This window comes from Phocoena sinus, chromosome 13, assembly GCF_008692025.1.
Source record: "Phocoena sinus isolate mPhoSin1 chromosome 13, mPhoSin1.pri, whole genome shotgun sequence".
In the NCBI taxonomy this organism is placed as follows: domain Eukaryota; kingdom Metazoa; phylum Chordata; class Mammalia; order Artiodactyla; family Phocoenidae; genus Phocoena; species Phocoena sinus.
Genome location: NC_045775.1, coordinates 26092266 through 26115156, shown reverse-complemented (window position 1 = coordinate 26115156; position 22891 = coordinate 26092266). Strand labels below are relative to the sequence as shown.

General features: G+C 38.9%; 1 protein-coding gene across 2 annotated transcripts in view; it reads right to left on the bottom strand.

The window, feature by feature from the left end:
* Positions 1-22891, bottom strand: part of TTC27 (tetratricopeptide repeat domain 27) — a 186949-nt gene that overhangs the window by 137680 nt on the left and 26378 nt on the right. The window contains exons 6-7 of one of the 2 annotated variants that reach the window (XM_032653535.1): positions 7236-7271; positions 5040-5173 (exon numbers count right to left, since the gene is read on the bottom strand). In XM_032653535.1, the coding sequence (XP_032509426.1) occupies positions 5040-5173; positions 7236-7271 (170 nt within the window). Of the gene's footprint in view, positions 1-5039; positions 5174-7106; positions 7272-22891 lie in introns of both variants that reach the window. The other variant, XM_032653536.1, reaches the window with a different exon arrangement.

Here is a 22891-nt window from a genome sequence, read left to right as displayed (position 1 = left end):
ATACACTTACCACACAACCTAGCCCTTCCATTCCTCGGCGTTTACCCCTGAGAATTAAAAGCATATGTTCACACAAAGACTTACACATGAATGTTCCAAGCAGCTTTATTCATAACAGCCAAAAACTAAAAATTGCTCGATTGTCTGAATGGATAAACACACTGTGGCTTATCCATACAATGAAATAACTCAGCAATAAACAGGAGCTAACTATTGGTATCAAAATATAGATGAATCTCAAAACATTATGCTAAGTGAAAGAAACCAGACACAGAAGAGTCATACTATATGATTCCATTTGTTTGAGATTCTAGGAAAAAACAGCTCTAATCTGTGACAGAAAGCAGACCAGTGGGAGGGAAAGTGATTGACTGCAAAGGAGTATGGATGGACTTCTTGGCCTAATGGAAATGGTTCTGTATTTTGATTACAGTGGTGATTACATGGGTCTACCTATTTGTCAAAACTCATCAAATTGGACACTTAAAATAAGTGCATTTTATTTTATGTAAATTATTCCTCAATAAACCTGATTTAAATTTTTTTCTAATTCAATAGAAGTAGTAGCTAAAACTAGGAAGACTTTAAACTGTAGGCCTAGCTCTATCTATAAGGTTTCGAGAAAAGAGAAAAGAGTACAACAACCTCCAACAACTGCTGACAGGAGAAACACACAACTTTAGGTGGCTACTCAGGCTCCACTGAAAAAGTGTCTCCTCCTCCCTGACCCGCACAACCTCAAAAGGCAGAGCTGGCAGGTGCACAGCGCACCCTGGTGGCCAACCATTTTCAATACAAGCCTTTCATATTTTTTTTTAGGAAGCTACTTATGTAATTCTAAATTTTCTAAGAGCTACACTTTAAAAAGTAAAAAAAGGGCTTCCCTGGTGGCGCAGTGGTTGAGAATCTGCCTGCTGGTGCAGGGGACACGGGTTCGAGCCCTGGTCTGGGAGGATCCCACATGCCGCGGAGCAACTAGGCCCGTGAGCCACAACTACTGGGCCTGCACGTCTGGAGCTTGTGCTCCGCAACAAGAGAGGCCCGCGCACCGCGATGAAGAGTGGCCCCTGCTTGCCACAACTAGAGAGAGTCCTCGCACAGAAACGAAGGCACAACACAGCCAAAAATAATTAATTAATAAACTCCTACCAAAAAAAAAAAAAAAAGTAAAAAAAAAATAATAAGTGATTTAACCTAATACATCAAAAATATTATCCTTGGGGCTTCCCTGGTGGCGCAGTGGTTGAGAGTCCGCCTGCCGATGCAGGGGACACGGGTTCGTGGCCCGGTCCGGGAGGATCCCACGTGCCGTGGAGCGGCTGGGCCCGTGAGCCATGGCTGCTGGGCCTGCGCGTCCGGAGCCTGTGGTCCACAACGGGAGAGGCCACAGCAGTGAGAGGCCCATGTACCGCAAAAAAAAAAAAAAAAAAAAAAAAAAAAAAAAAAATATTATCCTTGTAACATGTATCAACAGAAAATAATTAATTAGATACTATACACTCTTTCATACACAGCTTATGAAATCTAGTACATCTTTTACACTTACACTTCAGCACATCAAAGTTTGGACCAACCAATTTTCAAGTGATTAATAACCATATGTGGCTACCATATTGGACAGTGCAGCTCCAGAATATCCAAATCTCTCACCTTTTCACATCCAGATAGGGTTGTATCAACCTGCTTTTAATATCCAATGTTTGTGGAGCACCTTTATAGATCTAATCTGATCCCTTTAAAAAAGTGTGATGTGGGGACTTCCCTGGTGGTCCAGTGGTTAAGAATCCGCCGTCCAATGCAGGGTTCAATCTCTGTCCGGGGAACTAAGATCCCACATGCCGCGGGGCAACTAAGCCCACGTGCCACAACGAGAGAGAAGCCCGCGCACTGCAACCAAGAGCCCCCGTGCCGCAACTAAGACCCCACGTGCCGCAACTAAGACCCATCGCAGCCGAATAAATAAATAAATTTTTTTTTTAAAAAAAGTGTGATGTGGGGATAAACAAATGAGGAGGCTAAAAATACAATAACTTTCCCAGGTTCTCACCTCGGCTAGACAATAAAGATGTGACAGGGACCCCAGTCTCCACCTCCCAGCGAGGACTCCTTCCCCTCCAGCCCCCACAGAAGACCTGAGACAGGTCAGCCTTAACAACAAGGCATTATTTATTACTCTTCAGCTACAAACAGGTGATCAAAATAGTTTCAATCTTCATTCAAGATACTCTGCATTCCTATTCAGCTCTTTTCGAAATTAAAACTGTTTGGCTGCACTACCTACTTGCCTATGTGTTCTACAAGCCACAAATTTAAAATACTGTTCTGCTTTAGTCCCACTCCAACCTCATAACGTTCTACTGAATCAGAAATTTAGCTAGTCTTTCAGACCTCCTAGTCAAGTGATGCTTATGATACTGTTATTGCTCACCCATCATAAATCTGTTTCTTCTTTTAATGCTGCCCTTGCTGTGTAATAAACGTTATATCTAGATAATCAAACTAAAGCCTGTAACTGCAAGAGTGTGGACTTTTGGACAGACTTTGTTTTTGCACATAACCTTGTCCAATCCTGCAACAGAGGCCAGTCACATAAGGCACAGATCTGGATTGTCCTGTATTATTGCATTTTTCTTGTTCTGAACATCCTTGACATTACAGCTGACAAAAATGAAAACTGATATTGCAGATCTGTTTTCTGAAACCTTTAAAGCTAAAATCACATGAAAGAACGGACTTTGCAACTACTCATATTGACACCCTTTCAATCTGTATGAACGCTTTGGGTTGTGTAGAAGCAGCAAATCAATGGGTGCTGTTTTATCTTTAGATGAACACCATCCTGGTGTATTCATTTACACCATCTTATATGTGACACACTGCTGTTCAATGTGTAATTCTGTGGTCTTTATTTCCCTTTGTATTCATTTTAAGCATCTTTATAAATTGCTGTATTGTGCTTAATGTAAAAAAAAAAGAGAAAAAGAAATTAGCACGTAATTTATCTCCAATTCATGGGACACACCATATTCAGCATTTAATGTATATTTCTTTTCAATGATGCTGCTCATGTATGTGTTTGTGTTTTCTGTGAATATACAATTTTAATTTATTCTCCCTCCTCACACCGTGCCCCCATGATTGAATAATAAAGAACAGAGACTGCGCCTTTGATTTGCACATTGGGGTTGCTCATAAGTGTTGGCTTATTAAAGCCTGAAGTCCAATAGCTTCAGGCTATGTAATTCCCCATTAATAACAGATTAAAAGTCTAGCAAGGCCCAAAGGGAAACACTATGTTCCTCACTGGCAATAAAATTACTGTATTTCCTCAATTCTAAGATATACATCTTCACATTGTAACATTTCTAATCACGATGTATTTTATAATCACTATAATTGGTATAATAGTGTTCCTTTTTTCCTGAAGAGTTTGGTTATTAAACAGATGGTGTATTTTATAATCTAATGGTATCTGAATAAGAAAATATCATACATAACTAATTAAACAAGCAAGTCTATCTTCCATCCATGAGTAAAAAGCTGTTTCTATCTAATCCATACCTACATCACATAATTTGTACTTTCCACCTTTAAGTGGTAATTAATGAAGATCATAAAATTATCAGAATTTTAAGTATGAAAGAATAAATTCTGTATTAAATTGTATACCATTTTTATACATTCCTCATAAGAGTCATCACATCCTATTTATAATCATAGGAGACAATTTTCAATACGAGAACTCCACACTAATAAACAAACAAACAAACAAACAACAATGGATTACTGAATTAAACGCTTAGATTGCGGAATTAAATCTCTTTTCATTGATGCTGTGCTATGGCCAAAAAAGCAGCTTATGATACTTAATCTAAGACTCACGGAGGGACTTGGGTTACATCAGATAGCTGAAGGACGAGGGTCTGGTATATACAAGGAGGAAATGGAGGATGGAAGCAGGTATCAACACAGTTCCCTGACCAGCATCAACACAGCAGTACAAATACTTGTTCAACTGTGGCTCTACCCACATCAGGAGATATAGGCTGTCCCCTGTGCAGTCTCATCCCTGAGTTTCTCCATCTTTCCCTTCCTTCCTTCCTTCCTTCCTTCCTTCCTTCTCCTCTTAGATCAGTAACTGTCCCCACCCTGAAGTTACCACAAAAGCAAACAGAGAAGCTGGAGCAAGCCCAGGAGGGACGTAAGATCGCATCAAAGGCCTTCCTCAGGACTCCTTACTGCTGCCACTCTTTCCCATCTCCCTAGTCCCTAACCTTGGCATTATTTTCAGTACACAACAGAATTTTTGTGTTCAATGCACCAGGTAAATTTGTTTGCAGGCTCTGGAATGAAAAGTAGCAAAACATGGGCTTCAGGGACAGTAACATTAACCAAAGAACAAGCAAAAATGTTGGTTTGGGGACTCTGGGATAAGAAAATGTAAATGTTAATGGCCTCCATGGAAGCAGATGGAGAGGCCTATTGAGCAGGTAAACTGACTAAAAGTTATAAATTTAAGCTACAAGAGAATGTATTAGCCAAGTCAAGAAAACATACTAAGGCAGCAACCAGCCCAGTAATGACACAGTAACTAAGGACAGATCAGAAAACTGGTAAAAAGGAATTCTGATCATCTGTTTACATATTTAGAAGAAACCCAAGAAATTTCAAGGCTCTCAATATTTGAAAATATCAACAGAAGGCAAAAAATATGGTAGCCACTGGAAAAATTAGTCTCTACTCAGTCTGCCTTTTGGACTTTTTCAAGGGCAGTAATACATAACTAACTGCATTACTAATTCATACTTACTGAAGTCTAGGAAAAAAAACAACAATTTTATCTCTATTTAAGGGTAAAAATGGCTTTAAAAAATGGGTCCTGTTTTGTTTTGTTTCTTTTAAAACATCCAGCCACCTTGTAAAAGCTCAAGAAGGGTCAAAAGAAGCCTCTTCCCACCCCATCCAGTGTTTCTACAAAACTCACCTATGGAAACTGTTAGACTTGGATGCTAATTTAAATAACTTACAAACCTACTTACCTTGGTTAAATATTCCTGAGGAGTGGGTGCTGGAGTGAATTCATAATTTGAAAACACAGCTCCTTCCCTTCTTACATCTAGAATAAGTTGGGCCACATAATTTTCCTGGAACCGTGTCCTTTTTCCCAAAGCACCTGAAAAAATATATATTAAATTATATGTATCAACTTGTCAATCAGACGTACAGTACAATCTTAAAGAGTAGTACTTTCAGAGCGCTTTAGAGCTTATGAGGTATTTTCTCCATTTCAAATAAGAGAAACCTGAGGCTCAAAGATGACTTTAAAATGACTTTTTATAAAATTATAAAGCCAGTAAGTTATAAGGCCAGAACTCAAACCCAGGATTTCTGCCACTAGTTTCCACATATTTACTTTTTCACTAAACTACCTCCCTTCTCAAAAAAGATAACTCACTAGGTGTCATAGGGAGAAGAAATACTCTCCCATTTGCTCTCCATACAACAGATGAAAAAAGGGAAGTTCTGAAGTACAGTCATTTGCTCAAGATCACAGGGTTTTCAGTATCAGACCCAGGGCTTAAAGCCAGGGTCTTCAGGTTCTAAATCCCACAGTCTTTCTATTACACGATCTGGCTCCACGTAAGACCAATTTTTTTTTCATTTTGTATCTGAAATAACTTGCTGCAGAACAGCTTTAAGAGAAGCAAAAGCTCTGACATCTATTCTCTGGCAAGAGTCAGATTACAAAGACCCTTGATTACAAAGACCAGTCTAAGAAGTCTGGATTTTATCCTGTGATGAGTCTGGCTCTACTTTATACAACAACCATTTAAACATGTTGTACTAAAAATAGCTATTGAGATGGTCTAACACAGCTTTTTTTTATAGTAAGGCTAGAGCTGAAAAGAAAAAAGTAATAATCTGATCCTCATTTTATATTTGTGAGCACATTTGTATTTTTAAGTTCTTCAGCCTTAACTTGGAAAAAATATGAGAACTAGCTAGTAAATACACCAACAGCTAAAGCCGACTATACTGGGTACCATGATACTAGTTTTTTAAATAATCCAAAAAAAGAAGTCTCCTAGGACCGAAATATTTAAAAACAAAATCTCTGAAACTAACCTCACAACTTATATTACACATATCTCAAATACAAGACTCCAACTTACACCTGGCCATTGTCACAAAGTTGTAAGTTGGATATTTAATAATTCTCCCCATACAAACAATGTAATAAAAGGTGGGTAAGATGCCAGACTAGGCCACAAAGTCACATTTACCTCATAATGTATCTGAAGGATTTTATTGACAGGACTACCTCAATAAGCACAGAGTTTGGGGACTAAGAATGGGCCTTAGAGATAATCTAGACCAAGGCTACGCAGGACAAGTAGTTTCAATCATTTCAACATTCACAGATTGTTGTTTCAACATTCACAGAGCCCAGGTTCAACAGGTATAAATGGTGTGACCCACTGATGATGTCTGATTTTCATGAATGTCTTCAATATAGAATGCCAATTACATTGTGAGACTAGGGACAGGGCAATACATTAAGAGAAAATAATGTTTCTTATTTGGTACTCAGAAAAAAACACAGAGATCTTGGAAAAAATTCTGCAATTTATTTTTTCTTCCAACAAATGTTTATTGAGTGCCTACTGTATGCCAGACAGTGTTCTAAGGCCATGAAGAAACATCTAAACAAAACAGTCAAAAATTTCTGTTCTTAAGAAATACAAGAAAGGCAGGATGGAAGCTGCAGGTGGGTATTTAACAGAAAGGGCAAACTAAATTTGGGGATCAGGAGGGGCCTTGGGAAGCCCACATGCACAACCAAATACACAAAGTTCATTTGTGTACTGCCCAGCTGCCACATACTACTGACATGTCTAACTAGACATGGGCATCTGCAGGAATAAAGTATATGATTTCAACTTTGTTCTAAAACTATGAATTTTTTAAATAAAATCTATTTTTGTAAAGCAAACAAGAGGACACAGATATAAAATACAACCATACAATACAGCCAAACTGCCAATTATATATTAGTTTATCATAAAAATAAATCAATTATCCACAAAACGTAAAAAAAATCTTACCTGTCAAATCAATTTGTAATCTGCAGATTTCTTTAGCAATACTGAACTGATCTTTTGCTTTTTTATATTCATAATAATATAAAAATATATATGCACATTCCAGATGGAACTGAACAGCCAAATACCGACCTGAATCATCTACAAACAGATCCTCTAGTTTCATCACTGTAAGACAAAAGATGAAACATTAAAAAGTATGATGAAAATAAAAATATATTAATAAGTAAAACACTGAGTCCATAATATATGAAATATATATATTACACAGTTCCTGCTCTTAAAGAATTTCAAATCTGGAAGATGAGGGACACATTATAATAATAGTTTACAGTAAGCATTCTCTGAGCACTTACACGTTCCAAGCTTGAAGCTAAGGATATTATATACATTATCTCCTTTATTCCACACAATCCTAGGAGATATGATTCATAACCCTACTCTTTCTTATTTTAGAGTACTTGTCTTAATCGTACAATAAAAAAATATGACAACACAAGGTGATGACACAATATACCAAGTGAATCTGCAAAGTTAAACAATATGAAAATCTAATGAACAGATCAGCTTACAGTTTTCCACATAAAGAATGTAGAATTTCTCCCTTAAAAGAAGAAACAGATATATATCCATATAGAGCTAAGACAATATGAGTATCAAATAGAAAATGAATAAGTATTGGCTTAGCAGTCATATTCTACTTTATTTCTCTAAACACATGAGATGAAAAGATGGGAGAATAATAGCCTAATAACATGGTATCTGAAATAAGATGATTTTCAAAATTAATTATATATAATAAAGTGACTAGTTGGCATACACCAAGGGAGTTTCCAACAGGTCACTTCATCCATCCCTCTACAATATCCCTGAAAAACTATCCTTCACAAATGTTCCCGGAACAGGATCAGCATTGCACAAAACAGTTTACATGAATGAAAGTATAATGAATGAATAGAAAATACACTTAGAATGTCCAAAAATTGAGAATCAGTTTTCTATAATTCAAGCTGAGAGGGAAGTGATATTGATCGATGGCTACTCTGCTCAGCACTATGTATTTTACATGTTGTGTTAATTCTCACAATGATGTCTTTAGGGTTGACATTAACCCCACTGAACTGAGCTTACATCACTTACTGACTAGTCACCTCACCTGTTAAATGACAAAGCCAGAATTTGAATCCAAACTTGTTGGGAAAATGGGAGGAGGGAGTTGGCAGAGGAAGGACAAAGGTGTAGAGATGATGTTACAAAACCTAATCTACTTTCTCACCAAGTAATCTGACAGAAACCTACAGCTAAGAAACAGACATCCTTTGTCTTACCATGAACTGAATAAAATGAGTCTGAAAAAGAAAGTGTTTTTCTATGTACTGTCAGTCCTTTAAAGAGATTAACTCAAATAAAGAGACTAAATCAAGATGTACATGTCTTAGGACTTCCTTGGTGGCGCAGTGGTTAAGAATCCACCTACCAATGTAGGGGACACGGGTTCAAGCCCTGGTCTGGGAAGATCCCACATGCCATGGAAAAACGAAGCCCATGTGCCACAACTATTGAGCCCACATGCCACAACTACTGAAGCCCACGTGCCTAGAGCTCATACTCTGCAACAAGAGAAGCCACCACAATGAGAAGCCCGCGCACTGCAACGAAGAGTAGCCCCTGCTTGCCACAACTAGAGAAAGCCCGCATGCAGCAACGAAGACCTAATGTAGCCATAAATAAATTAATTAATTCTTGTTTTTAAAAGATGTACATGTCTTACTTCAAAAGGCAGACAGGCATACAAACACGAACTCCTCACTGTGAAAATCCTTCAACAGATTTCCTCCATGCAAACCAAACTCAAGAAAAGGTGGATCTGATGATACTCCATGCTGTTAGTGAGTGCTTTTTCTTTTTAAACTTTCTCTTCTTTTGTCTGTCCATTATTCCTGAGTGTCTAGCCACTACTCTCAGAAATAGAACCTTCTATGAGCTTAGCACAATTCACAAATGACACAATTTCGCCTAATTGTCAATGACAGTAATCTTCTCTAAAGGTTCTGGATGTAAACTGTATTAAGGGATGTTACCTAAGGTTTTTCAAAATCCTCTCTCAAATATCACAAAACGGCCATTTCTGCACTTAAGTAGGCTTGTTATGCTGTGATCACTCACAAAGGTCTAGGGAGGACCATCAAATTTAAACTGTCCTAATAACACGTAAGTCACATAAATGCCCAAAGCAAGATGTGTATATCTATCATCCCTCCTACCTACCCACTTACCTACTTGTAGAAATATGTGTGTGTGTGTGTGTGTGTGTGTGTGTGTATACACACAAACACATATTAGTACAATTGGTTCTGATCTTGTACTTCTGTGCTTTTTCTGCATTTCTTACGTGTTCAGGGGTCAAACACTGTTCAAAAAGTAGGATACATACTAATTTTTTTAAGAATTAGTTTAATCTTTAATTCCACCAGCATGACCAATTACTCTCCCAATAAAAATACCTTTAAGAAACTGGATTTAAAATTTTTAATATATTTTTGTGTTAATGATTGTGTTGGGAACAAAATGACTGCTGAGAACAAAATAAGGAATCATCAAAAGACAAAAACTAAATGAAAACTGCAACCTTAGGAATTAAGCACACAGTCTGCCATATTCTGCCCGGAAGCTACCTACCAAACCTTTAGGGACCTTAGGATTCCACTCTGATGGCTGCAAGGAGCACCAAAGACAAAAGATCAGACCTGAACCTACCCAAAGTAGGCAATCTAGCCAGAGAGCTCCATTTAAAACTGAGCCCCAAAGAACTGTGTCTTCAAAGGAAGTTAAAAAGGACTAGGTCTGCCGCACAGAAGAGGTCAAAAGGAAAATGGCAGTGGGCAAAGGGGAAAACATTTATCCCAAGAATTCATCACCATAAGCCAGCTTTCACACAGATTTGTAGACAATATTCAGTCAAAAAAAAAAAAACCCCACAAAAACAAATAGGGCTTCCCTGGTGGCGCAGTGGTTGAGAGTCCACCTGCCGATGCAGGGGACAACAGGTTCGTGTCCTGGCCCGGGAAGATCCCAAATGCCGCGGAGCGGCTGGGCCCGTGAGCCATGGCCGTTGAGCCTGCGCGTCCGGAGCCTGTGCTCCGCAATGGGAGAGACCACAACAGTGAGAGGCCCGCGTACCGCAAATACAAAAACAAAAAAAACCCCTACCCCTCAAGCCAAGAATTTAGGTCCCCAGAGAAGTAGCACAAACAAAGAAAAACCCTCTTTTGCAGGAATGCAACTTTAACCAGGATTCAATGAATTCCCACAAATAAATTTCCAAGGAACACGAGCTCATAGAAAACAACAACCACCACCAAAAACCAGAACATTAGCAGAAACAGCAAAAGGCAGAAACACACCTTCAAAGCCTTCAGAAGCTGAAATTGTGAGATACCCATACATGAAATATTCAATAGGTTTCAAAAAATAAAAGGCTAGAAAATATGAACAAGGAAAAAGAAACTATAGAAATGTACCAGGCAAATCAGAAAAGAAACCAAAAATAGTTTAGAAAAAACACTTTAATTAAAATTAAAAATTAAATGGACAGACCAGAGAACTAGAAGATAGATCCAAATAAAATTATTCAGGAGGCAACATAGGGCAACAAAGAGACAGAAAATAAAAGAATTAAAGAACATTGAGGATGCAGATGAGAAGTTCTAATGTGTCTGAAGATCTAGAAGGAGAAAATAGATAATGAAGAAGAGATGATATTTGAAGAGACAATGGCTAAGCATTTCCAGAGATGTGGAAAGAAACTAAATCTCAGAATCAGGAAGCCCACTAAATCCCTAACAGGATAAAGAGAAATCCACACCTAGTCCAGTAACAGTCAAACTAAAGAATGCCAAATACAAAGACAAGATCTTAAGAACAGCAAAAGGAAAAATGCACACAAACGAAGAATAGTTGGACCAATGCCTGATTTCTCAATGCCAACAGTGGAATCAGAAGAAAACAGATTAATATCTTCGTGGTACTGAGAGAAAATAACTATGAACCTAGAATCCTTTAGCCAACAATTCAAGGAGAGTGAAATAATGATATTTCCAAGTAAAAACAAGCAGAGTTTATCACCAAGATATGTTTGCTAAAACTGAACTGCTAAATTACTTTAAATAACTTTTAGTATACAAAAACATAACTTTTTAAAATAAATTTATTTATTTATTTATTTTGGGCTGTGTTGGGTCTTCGTTGCTGCGCATGGGCTTTCTCTAGTTGCAGCAAGTGGGGGCTACTCTTCGTTGCAGTGCATGGGCTTCTCATTGCGGTGGCTTCTCTTGTTGTGGAGCACGGGCTCTAGGTGCACGGGCTTCAGTAGTTGTGGCATGCAGGCTCAGTAGTTGTGGCTAATGGGCTCTAGAACGCAGGCTCAGTAGTTGTGGTACACAGGCTTAGTTGCTCCGCGACATGTGGGATCTTCCTGGACCAGGGCTTGAACCCATGTCCCCTGCATTGGCAGACGGATTCTTAACCACTGCACCACTAGGGAAGTCCCCCAAAACATAACTTTTATTACCTCTATACCTCCCCTAGGTAGAGAAAAATGAGAAAACATTTTTCAAAGACAGACTGGAAAAAGCCAAGGACCATAACCCAACACTGCAGTTTCAGTCTTCAAAAAACAGTACATCTTTGGAGTGTGGAAAGGAAGAAGGCCAAGTCTCTTTATGAACAAGTGTGAAGGAGTGTTGAGAATTTTATCTATTTTTAAAGCTTCTGATTTAGAGTAAAAGTTGAAAGCTGCTGGAAGTACTGTATCTGCTTCAGCAGAGATACTCTCCAATGTTAATTAAGCTACTGATGAAGACATAAAACTTAGAAGAGTAAAGAGCAATGAAAAGGTAGAGAATTGGTGCTTCCCCAAAAGCAACCCCATCATCCTAGTGACAACGTTCTCATGAGAAGCTGAATCTCATGGATATTAACTAGACAAGCACGTACAGGATTATTTAATTTCTTAAATATACAGCATAACCATCAACAAAACTGATCAAATATGCCCTAGCTAAAGCCATTTAACTGATTCCCATTGCTCTTAGGATAAAAACAAAATTCCTAAACATGCCCTATCATATCCTATACAGTCCTGGACCTCCACCTCCCACACTGTCCTCTCTCTGCTTCAACCACAATGACCTTAGACCATCTCGCTCATGCTACAGAGCCTTTACGGTTCACATAAGCCCTTCTTTCTGGCATCAACGTTTGCCAAGTCAGACATTTATCGACTACCCTGTCATCTATTTATAAGATACTGCTTATCTTAGCCTATTATACATCTAAAATCCCTTATCTGCAATGATGAAATTTTTTAAAATCCCTGAAAACCTAAAGTGTTTTTGCAATTTGTTTTGGGGGAAAAGATCTGAACTGACCTCATTTGGCAGCAAAATTGGACATGAATGGACAGGTAGAACTAGTCCTCCAGAATATAACAAAGGGTAGGGAAAAGTAAGAGCGCAAATTATAATACATGAGGAATAGAAGCTTTTGCCACTTAGGGGAACCTGGGGCTCCTGTTTGCCTCAGCTAATTTTTAAAGTCTACCTTCGAGGATCCAAACACAGCAGAAGATTGGACATAGTCCAGAGGTCTCACGTCTGTCAAAAGAAGACAGGTGAATAAACTATGAAACACCAACATACTAGAATATTAGACAGCTGTTAAAAGGAATGATCTTCAAAATACATTAAGGAGGGGCTTCCCTGGTGGCACAGTGGTTGAGAATCTACCTGCTAATGCAGGGGACACGGGTTCGAGCCCTGGTCTGGGAGGATTCCACATGCCGCGGAGCAACTAGGCCCGTGAGCCACAACTACTGAGCCTGCGCATCTGGAGCTTGTGATCCACAACAAGAAAGGCCGCGACAGTGAGAGGCCCGTGCACCGCGATGAAGAGGGGCCCCCACTTGCCACAACTAGAGAAAGCCCTCACATAGAAACGAAGACCCAACACAGCAAAAATAAATTAATTAATTAATAACCTCCTACCCCCAACATCTTAAAAAAAAAAAAAAAAAAGATTAAAAGAACAGGATTTGGTTTTCAACTTTAAAAAAAAAAAAAATTAAGGAAATAAAGTCCCAAACAGCAATGTGTGTGTGTATACGTGTGTATATACATAAAATATGTTTTACATATATATATATATATATATATATAATATTTTGTGTAACATGAAGGAAGGGAGAATACCAAAGAGCAAAAAGAAAACTAGAAGAATAAACCAAAAATTAATAAAACTAATAAAGGGAAAAAGAGAGAATAGGGTAGAAGGAAAACAGAGATAGATGAGAAACTTCTCTGAAGAGACCTTAACTTGACCTTGACTCTTCTCTGAAGAGTTCTGATTCTGGAATCATGTAATTATTTTATATATTCAAAAAAATCAAAAATAAAAACATCAATCCCTAAAAATTGAAAACAAATGGAAAAATATAACTCTAACTATATAACAAGTTGGTGACAAGGGAAAGAATTATTGCAAATGTCTTTAAAATGTTTTGCCTTAGAGCATAGTATACATCCTTAAGGTAACATATTCTAGGGGAAAGAGAGTTGCAAAGAAATCTTGAGCCTTATTCTGTGGTCTTATTGTTAGTAGGAACGCTGGCATTGTTTTGAAACTTTTTATATATGCAACAAAGCAAGTAAGTAATTATGTTTATGTTGTTAGGAAAAAGATTTTCAGTTTAAGAGAAGAAGGATATAAATATGAAATCAAAGATATTGATACACTGCAAGGTTAAATTTTTTTATATCATATTATTTCTTTACTACTATCATACTGTTGAAATTACTATAGTTTTAGAGTAACTTTTATATCTAAGGGAAAGTCTGCATCATTATTTTTCTCTTTAAAAATCCTCTTGACTATTCTTACATACTTTTTCTTCCAAAATCAATTTGCATATTCTCTCTTCAAAATGTAATTGCACTTACTGTAATTGCACAATTAGCATCTTTACAATATTGATCATCCTATTCAAGAAAACAGTATGTCTTTAACATTTTTAGTAAAGTTATACAATTGACTTCATTTTGCTTTTGGACATTTTAAGAAATTCCTAGGTTAAATCGTTTTTTCACCTTTTTATTGAAATATAATTGACATATAACATGATATTAATTTCAGGTATAAAACATAATGATTCAATATATGTATATACTGCAAAATGATCACCACAGTAAGTCTAGTTAACATCCATCACCACATACAGTTACAAGTTTTTTTTCTTCTGATAAGAACTTTTAAGACCTACTCTCTCAGCAACTTTCGATACAGAATTATTAACTATAGTCACTATGCTGTACATGCAAGGTTAAATTTTTCAACAGCTTTATTTAGATAATTCACATACGTACAGCCCAACAACCTGAAGTGTGAAACTCAATGGCTTTTAGTATATTCCAAGAAATCTGTAACCATCACAACAGTCAACTCTAAAACATTTTTATCACCTCAAAAATAAATCCTGAACCCTTTAGCTATCACTCTCCTCCGCCCACCCCTCCCATAGCCCTAAATACAACGAATCTACTTTCTGACTCTAAATCTGCCTATTCTGGACATTTCATATAAATGAACTCATATACTATGTAGTCTTTCATAACTGGCTTCTATAACTTAGTATGATGTTTTCAAGGTTCACTTGTGTTGTAGTATGTATCAGCACTTCATCTCTGTTTATGGCTAAATAATACTACAATGGAATCCATTGTATGGATATACAATATTTTGTTTATCCATATATCACTTGATGGACACTTCCATCTTTTAGTTATTACAAATAATGCTGCTATAAACATTCATATACAAGGTTTTGTATGGACCTACGTTTTCATTTCTCTTGGGTATATACCTAGGAGTTGAACTGCTGGATCATATGGTGATTCTGTACCTAACTGTTTAAGAACTGCCAAACTGTCCTCCAAAATGGCTATATCCCATTTTACATTTCCACCAGCAGTGTTCCAATTTTTCCACATCCTCAACAATACTTGTTATTATCTCACTTTTTTTTATTATAGCCAGTCGTGGGAGTGTGAACTTACATCTCACCATGGTCTTGATTCTCACTGCCCTAATGGCTAATGATATCGAGCTTTTTTTTTTTTTTTTTTTTTTTTTTTTTTTTTTTTTTTTTTTTGCGGTACGCGGGCCTCTCACTCTTGCGGTCTCTCCCATTGCGGAGCACAGGCTCCGGACGCGCAGGCTCAGCGGCCATGGCTCACAGGCCCAGCCGCTCCGCGGCATGTGGGATCTTCCCGGACCGGGGCACGAACCCGCGTACCCTGCATCGGCAGGCGGACTCTCAACCACTGCACCACCAGGGAAGCCCGATACCAAACATTTTTTCATGTACTTATATCTTCTCTAGATAAAAATCTGCTTAGATCCTTTGCCCATTTTTAATTGGGTCTTTTTTTTTTATAATTGGGTTGTCAGAGTTCTTTATATATTCCAGATACAAGTCCCTTATGATATATATGATTTGCAAATATATTCTCCCATTCTATGGCTTGTCTTTTCACTTTCTTGATAGTGTCCTTTGAAACCCAAAAGTTTTTTAAATTTTGATGAAGTCCAACATATCTATTTTTTCTTTTGTTGCTCATGCTTTTCGTGTCATATTTAAGAATCTGTTGCCAAATCTAAGGTCATAAAGATTTACCCCTATATTTTCTCCTAAGAGTCTTATAGTTTTAGCTCTTTCATTTAGGTCTCTAATCCACTTAAATTTAACTTTTGTAGACAGTATAAGGTAAGGGTCCAATTTCATTCTTTTGCATGTGGTTACCCACTTGTCCCAGTTGAAAAGACTACTCTTTCCCCATTGAAACATTTTATATGTAAAGTAAAACAAGTAATTACATTAATATTGTTAGAAACAAGATCTCCAGTTTAAGAAAAAGATATAAATACCATTATAAACACTTTGTAAGGTTAAATTTTAATTGGAGCTCTTTGGTCAGGGTCAGGGACTTAACAGGCATGTTTGCTGGGGCCTGGTCTGAATGGGGATTCAACCAGCGTGTTTGCCAAGAACAAAGTCTCAACAAGGGCCTCAGCTGGGTGCTTGCCCTAAGTTTGAGACATGACTTATGCTTTCCTAAAACCAGGACTGGTGACTTGACCAAAGACTCAGCCAGCATGTTTGCAAGGTCCAGGGCTCACCCGGAGAGTCTGCTGGGGCTGGGGATCAGTCAGAGACTAGAGCAATATGTTTGCGGGGCTGGGGTCTCAACTGGTGTGCTCAACAGGGCCAGGGACTTAACCAACATTCAACAGAGCCAGCTCAAGGATTAAGCAGTGTGTTCCCCAAGGTCAGAGCCAAGGGAGCAGCCTGCACGGTAGAGGTATGGCTAGGAAGACCGTACAAGTACTCATATTGAGGTTAATGGGAGCCTGGTTTTTCACTGTCAAAGAAAAGAGTTAGAAATTTGGAAGAGAGAAGACTAAAATAAGCCCTGTGATATTGGATTGGAATTGGAGATTATGTAAATTCATGGTTTTTAATACAAAGATAAATATAGAAATAGATACAGATGTGTACATGTACTTATATATACATATACACATACTTTCCAGCTATGTCTGTTGAAAGACTTTAAAAGGAACCAGAGCTCCTTGGAGAAATTACTGATTCCAGGGCCAGAGCAAATAAGGCTAAAGCATCTTCTTATGTCAGAAAATAAAGAAGTACCCAAAGATATGTTGAAAGGGCACAGAAGCCAATTTCAACAAGCTCCAACTGGCCAAATCTGGGACAATTTGAGCACCAAAACAATTATAGTAACAATTACAATCTACTGAATAAATTAGGAATCTGTGACCACGTACCAGTATCAATATATAAATGCATAAATTCAGAGTTTAGTGAGGAATAGGAGATTTACATGGTTTCTAAGTATATCACCATAAAGCAGCAATTAATTATAAAGAGTAACAGCCAAAAACTGGAAGCAATCCAAATTTCCATCAACAGATGAAAGGATAAACAAACTGCGGTATTCCCATACAATGGAACACTACTCAAAAATTAAAACGAAATGACCTACCGGATGAATCAAAATGATTATGCTGAGTCAAAGAAGCCAGGCCACAAAAAAAAATAAAAATAGGAGTACAGACTGTATGAATCAACTTTTATAAAATTCAGCAAAATGCAAACTAATATATAGCTATAGAAAGCAGATCAGTGGTGGCCTGAAGAGGCTGAAGGAGAGATCAGGAAGGGTGAGAGGACAGGGCTCCCGAGAAGCACAAGGAAGCTTTTGGGAGCAAAGTATATGTTCATTATCTCAATTGTGGTGATGGTTTCATGGGTGTAAACATATGTCCAAACTTTACAAATTATACACTTTAAGTATGACAGGTGTACTGCATGTCAATTTTATCTCAATAAAGCTGTTTTAAAAATTAAAAATTATAAAGAGAAATTGGATAATTCTGTAGTGAAGAAGACTGACAAATACCACCTTAGTCGAGTGACCAAAGTTAGTATCACCAGTAATGGAACCAACTGAAATCGTGCACCATCTGATAGGATGCAATGACAGTAACACAGCATGATTTCTGTGACAGACCTAGACTGAGAGAGACTAAAGGGATATGACAACTAAATGTAACACTTGATTCTGGACTGGGTCATTGTGCTGTTTAGGACGTTTTAGGGACAACTGGCAAATCCTGAATGGCAGTAATTAAATATTTGTATTGTATCGATGATAATTTCCTAATACTGATTGTTGTATTGTGGTTGTATAGGGAAATTCCTTCATAGAAAAACACCCTAAACTATGGAGGAGTGATAGGCCATCAATTCAGCAACTTATTCTTTTTTTTTTTTTTTTTTTTGGGGTACGCGGGCCTCTCACTGTTGTGGCCTCTCCCGTTGCGGAGCACAGGCTCCGGATGCGCAGGCTCAGCAGCCATGGCTCACGGGCCCAGCCGCTCCACGGCATGTGGGATCTTCCCACACCGGGGCGCGAACCCTCATCCCCTGCATCGGCAGGCAGACTCTCAACCACTGCGCCACCAGGGAAGCCCAGCAGCAACTTATTCTTAAATGGTTTCAGAGGGGAAAAAAAAAAGTTCTTTGTACTATACTTGCAACCTTTCTAGAGGTTTATGTTTCAAGAAAAAATTTTTAAGTCCAAAATATTAGCAACTAATAAAGAAAAATAATTAAGAACATATCTGGCCTTTCCTACATAAACCAAATTTTAAGGTTTTCACAGAGCCCTGGTTGATGAGGATGAGTTCTTTACAAAAGAATTCTAGATATGTACTTAAGATTAATAGAGACAGATTGCACTTTCAGAGCCAAATGTAGCCTGGGTTGCCTCAGTAACATGCCAACCAAATGGAAACTTCATAAGATCCTCAATAGTTGGATGGAGGGTATCCATCGTAAGTCATGAAAACCAGGGAGGCACACAGCCATAGGAAAGTGACAGCTAATTTCAATTCATTTCTTAAAAAAAACAAACAAAAATCCTCTTCTCCCCAACTTCCATACTTTGCAAGCTTGTCTCCTACATTGTCCTCTCTGATTCTTCTTCCATCCCACAATTCTAATCAATATCTACTGAAATATTATATATGCTTACAATTGTGCTATATCCTACAGCACAGTTTAAGCCCTACTCTCCGCAAAATGAAGATGGGGGAAGAAGCACTAGGAAGAGAAGACACATAATCATTATTCAACACACAGCTAATTTGATTTGAAATTGGGCGGTACTGACCATAAATACCAAAGGGGGGGAAATTCATAAAGCTGGGATAGTTGAACAAACCTTGTCAGAAGGGCTGGGCCTTAAAAGATGGGTAGAATTTGGCTATAACTCCACCTCTAGACTCTAAGGGTCACAGCAGTGTCTTGTTCACTGCTGTTTAAGTCTAGCACTTGTCATAGTTGGTGTTTAATAAATATCCTAGGAGTGAACAAATATTTAAAAACCCTTTGACGGCTGTCACCAACAAGATAGAAATCCAATTTCCTATCCATCTAGCTTCTGTCAACCTGTTTCAACCTCATAACCTGACACACAACTCCTAACATCGCTCCAACCATTCCAAACTACCGGAATCCCCAAATGCACAAAGATGTTTCAAGTCTATGTGCCTCTCTCTGTACATATTATATGTCATTTCCAACTTCATCTAATAAATTCTTACTCATTCTTCAAGAATCAGTTCAAGCATTAGCCACTTTGTAAAGCCTTCTCTGGTCTCTCAAGTTTAGACTAATCATATCCTTTCATTCATTCCTTCCTCTTTCTTTTTTAATTGAAATATAGTTGATGTACAATATTCTGTCATTTTCAAGTGTACTACATAGGGATTTCACATTTGTATACATTATGAAATGATCACCACTGTAAGTCTAATAACCATCTGTCCCCATACAAAGTTATTACAATATTACTGACCCATTTCCTATGCTGTATATTAAGTCTCCAAGGCTTATTTATTTTATAAATAGAGGTTTGTACCTCTTAAGCCCCTTTACCTATTTTGCCCCTCCCACCTTTCCTCCCCTCTGGCAACCACTGTATCTATGAGTTAGTTTTCATTGTTGTGTTTCTTTGTTTTGGATTCCACATATAAGTAAGATCACACAATTTTTGTCTTTCTCTGACTTACTTCACTTAGCATGATACCCTCAAGGTCCATCCATGTTGTCACAAATAGCAAGGTTTCTTTCTTTTTTTTTTTTTAATGGCTGCCATCCCCTCCTCTTTTCTTCTACTTGGGAAACAGGAGGCAAGGGGGCAGGGCACAACCACTGAAAGAATGACATAGCCCGAGGGCATAACATGAACTGATTAGAACCAAGGAGACCTTCAAGATGGAGGAAGGGTAAGACGTGGAGATCACCTTCCTCCACACAAATACATCAGAAATACATCTACATGTGGAACAGCTCCTACAGAACACCTACTGAATGCTGGCAGAAGACCTCAGACTTCCCAAAAGGCAAGAAACTCCCCACATCCCTAGGTAGGGCAAAAGAAAAAAGAATAAACACAGACAAAAGGATAGGGATGGGACCTGCACCAGTGGGAGGGAGCTGTGAAGGAGGAACAGTTTCCACACACTAGGAAGCCCTTTTGCGGGCGGAGACTGTGGGTGGCGGAGTGGGGAAGCTTCAGAGCCACAGAGGACAGCGCAGCAACAGGGGTGCAGAGGGCAAAGCTGAGAGATTCCCGCACAGAGGATCGGCACCAACCAGCACTCACCAGCCCAAGAGGCTTGTCTGCTCACCCGCCAGGGCGGGCGGGGCTAGGAGCCGAGCCTCGGGCTTCAGAAGTCAGATCCCAGGGAGAGGACTGGGGTTGGCTGCATGAACACAGCCTGAAGGGTGCTAGTGCGCCAAACCTATCCAGAAGGGAGTCCGGGGAAATGTCTGGACCTGCCTAAAAGGCAAGAGACTTTTTCCTGCCTCTTTGTTTCCTGGTACGCGAGGAGAGGGGATTCAGGGCACTGCCTAAACAAGCTCCAGAGACAGGCGCGAGCTGCGTCTATCAACGCGGACCCCAGAGATGTGCATGAAACACAAAGGCTGCTGCTGCTGCTGCCACCAAGAAGCCTGTGTGCGAGCACAGGTCACTATCCACACCTCCCCTCCCAGGAACCAGTGCAGCCCGCCACAGCCGGGGTCCCGTGATCCAGGGACAACTTCCCCGGAGGAGAACGCCACAAGCACGCCTCGGGCTGTTGCAACCATCATGCTGCCTCTGCTGCTGCAGGCTCAACCCACATTCTGTACCCTCCCCCCACCCCCGCCTGAGTGAGCCAGAGCCCCCCGAATCAGCTGCTCCTTTAACCCCGTCCTGCCTGAGCGGGGAACGGGTGCCTAAACGTGACCTACAGGCAGAGGAAGGGCCAAATCTAAAGCTGAACCCCAGGAGCTGTGCGAAAAAAGAAGAGAAACAGATATCTATCCCAGCACCCTCAGGAGCAGTGGATTAAATCTCAACAATCAACTTGATGTACCCTGCATCTGTGGAATACCTGAATAGACAACAAATCATCCCAAATTGAGGCGGTGGACTTTGGGAACAACGATATATATATTTTTTTCCTTTTTCTCTTTTTGTGAGTGTGTATGTGTACACTTCTGTGTGTGACTTTTTCTGTATGGCTGTGCTTTTACCATTTGTCCAGGGTTCTCTCTGTTTTGGTTTATTTTAGTATAGCTTTTAGCACTTGTTATCATTGGTTGATTTTTTTTTGGTTTGGTTGCTCTCTTCTTTCTTTCTTTTATTACTTTTTAATATTTTAATTTTTAATAATTATTTTTTATTTTAATAACTTTACTGTATTTATGTATTTTTCTTTCTTTTTTTCTCCCTTTTATTCTGAGCCATGTGGATGACAGGGTCTTAGTGCTCCGACCGGGTGTCAGGTCCATGCCTCTGAGGTGGGAGAGGCCGAGTCAGGGACACTGGTCCACCAGAGACCTCCCAGCTCCATGTAATATCAAACGGCAAAAATCTCCCAGAGATTTCCATGTCAATGCCAACACCCGGCTCCACTCAACAACCAGCAAGCTACAGTGCTGGACACCCTATGCCAAACAACTAGCAACACAGAAACACAAGCCCAACCACTAGCAGAGAGGCTGCCTAAAATCATAATAAGGTCACAGACAACCCAAAACACACCAACGGACATGGTCCTGCCCACCTAAAAGACAAGATCCAGCCTCATCCACCAGAACACAGGCACAAGTCCCCTCCACCAGAAAGCCCTACACAACCCACTGAACCAATCTTAGCCACTGGGGACAGACACCAAAAACAACGGGAACTACAAACCCGCATCTTGCGAAAAGGACACCCCAAACACAGTAAGTTAAGCAAAATGAGAAGACAGAGAAACACACAACAGATAAAGGAGCAAGGTAAAAACCCACCAGACCAAATAAATGAAGAGGAAATAGGCAGTCTACCTGAAAAAGAATTCAGAGTAATGATAGTAAAGATCATCTAAAATCTTGGAAATAGAATGAAGAAAATACAGAAACGTTTAACAATGACCTAGAAGAACTAAAGCGCAAACAAACAATCATGAACAGCACAATCAATGAAATTAAAAATTCTCTAGAAGGAATCAACAGCAGAATAACTGAGGCAGAAAAACGGGTAAGTGACCTGGAAGATAAAATAGTGGAAATAACAACTGCAAAGCAGAATAAAGAAAAAAAGAATGAAAAGAATTGAGGACAGTCTCAGAGACCTCTGGGACAACATTAAACACACCAACATTCGAATTATAGGGGTCCCAGAAGAAGAAGAGAAAAAGAAGGGACTGAGAAAATATTTGAAGAGATTATAGTTGAAAACTTCCCTAATATGGGAAAGGAAATAGTTGATCAAGTCCAGGAAGCACAGAGAGTCCCATACAGGATTAATCCAAGGAGAAACACACCAAGGCACATATTAATCAAACTATCAAAAATTAAATAAAAACAAAAAATATTAAAAAGCAGCAAGGGAAAAACAGCACAAGGGAATCCCCATAAGGTTAATAGCTGATCTTTCAGCAGAAACTCTGCAAGCCAGAAGGGACTGGCAGGACATATTTAAAGTGATGAAAGGGAAGAAACTACAACCAAGATTACTCTACCCAGCAAGGATCTCATTCAGATTCGATGGACAAAATTGAAACCTTCACAGACAAGCAAAAGCTAAGAGAATTCAGCACCACCAAACCAGCTT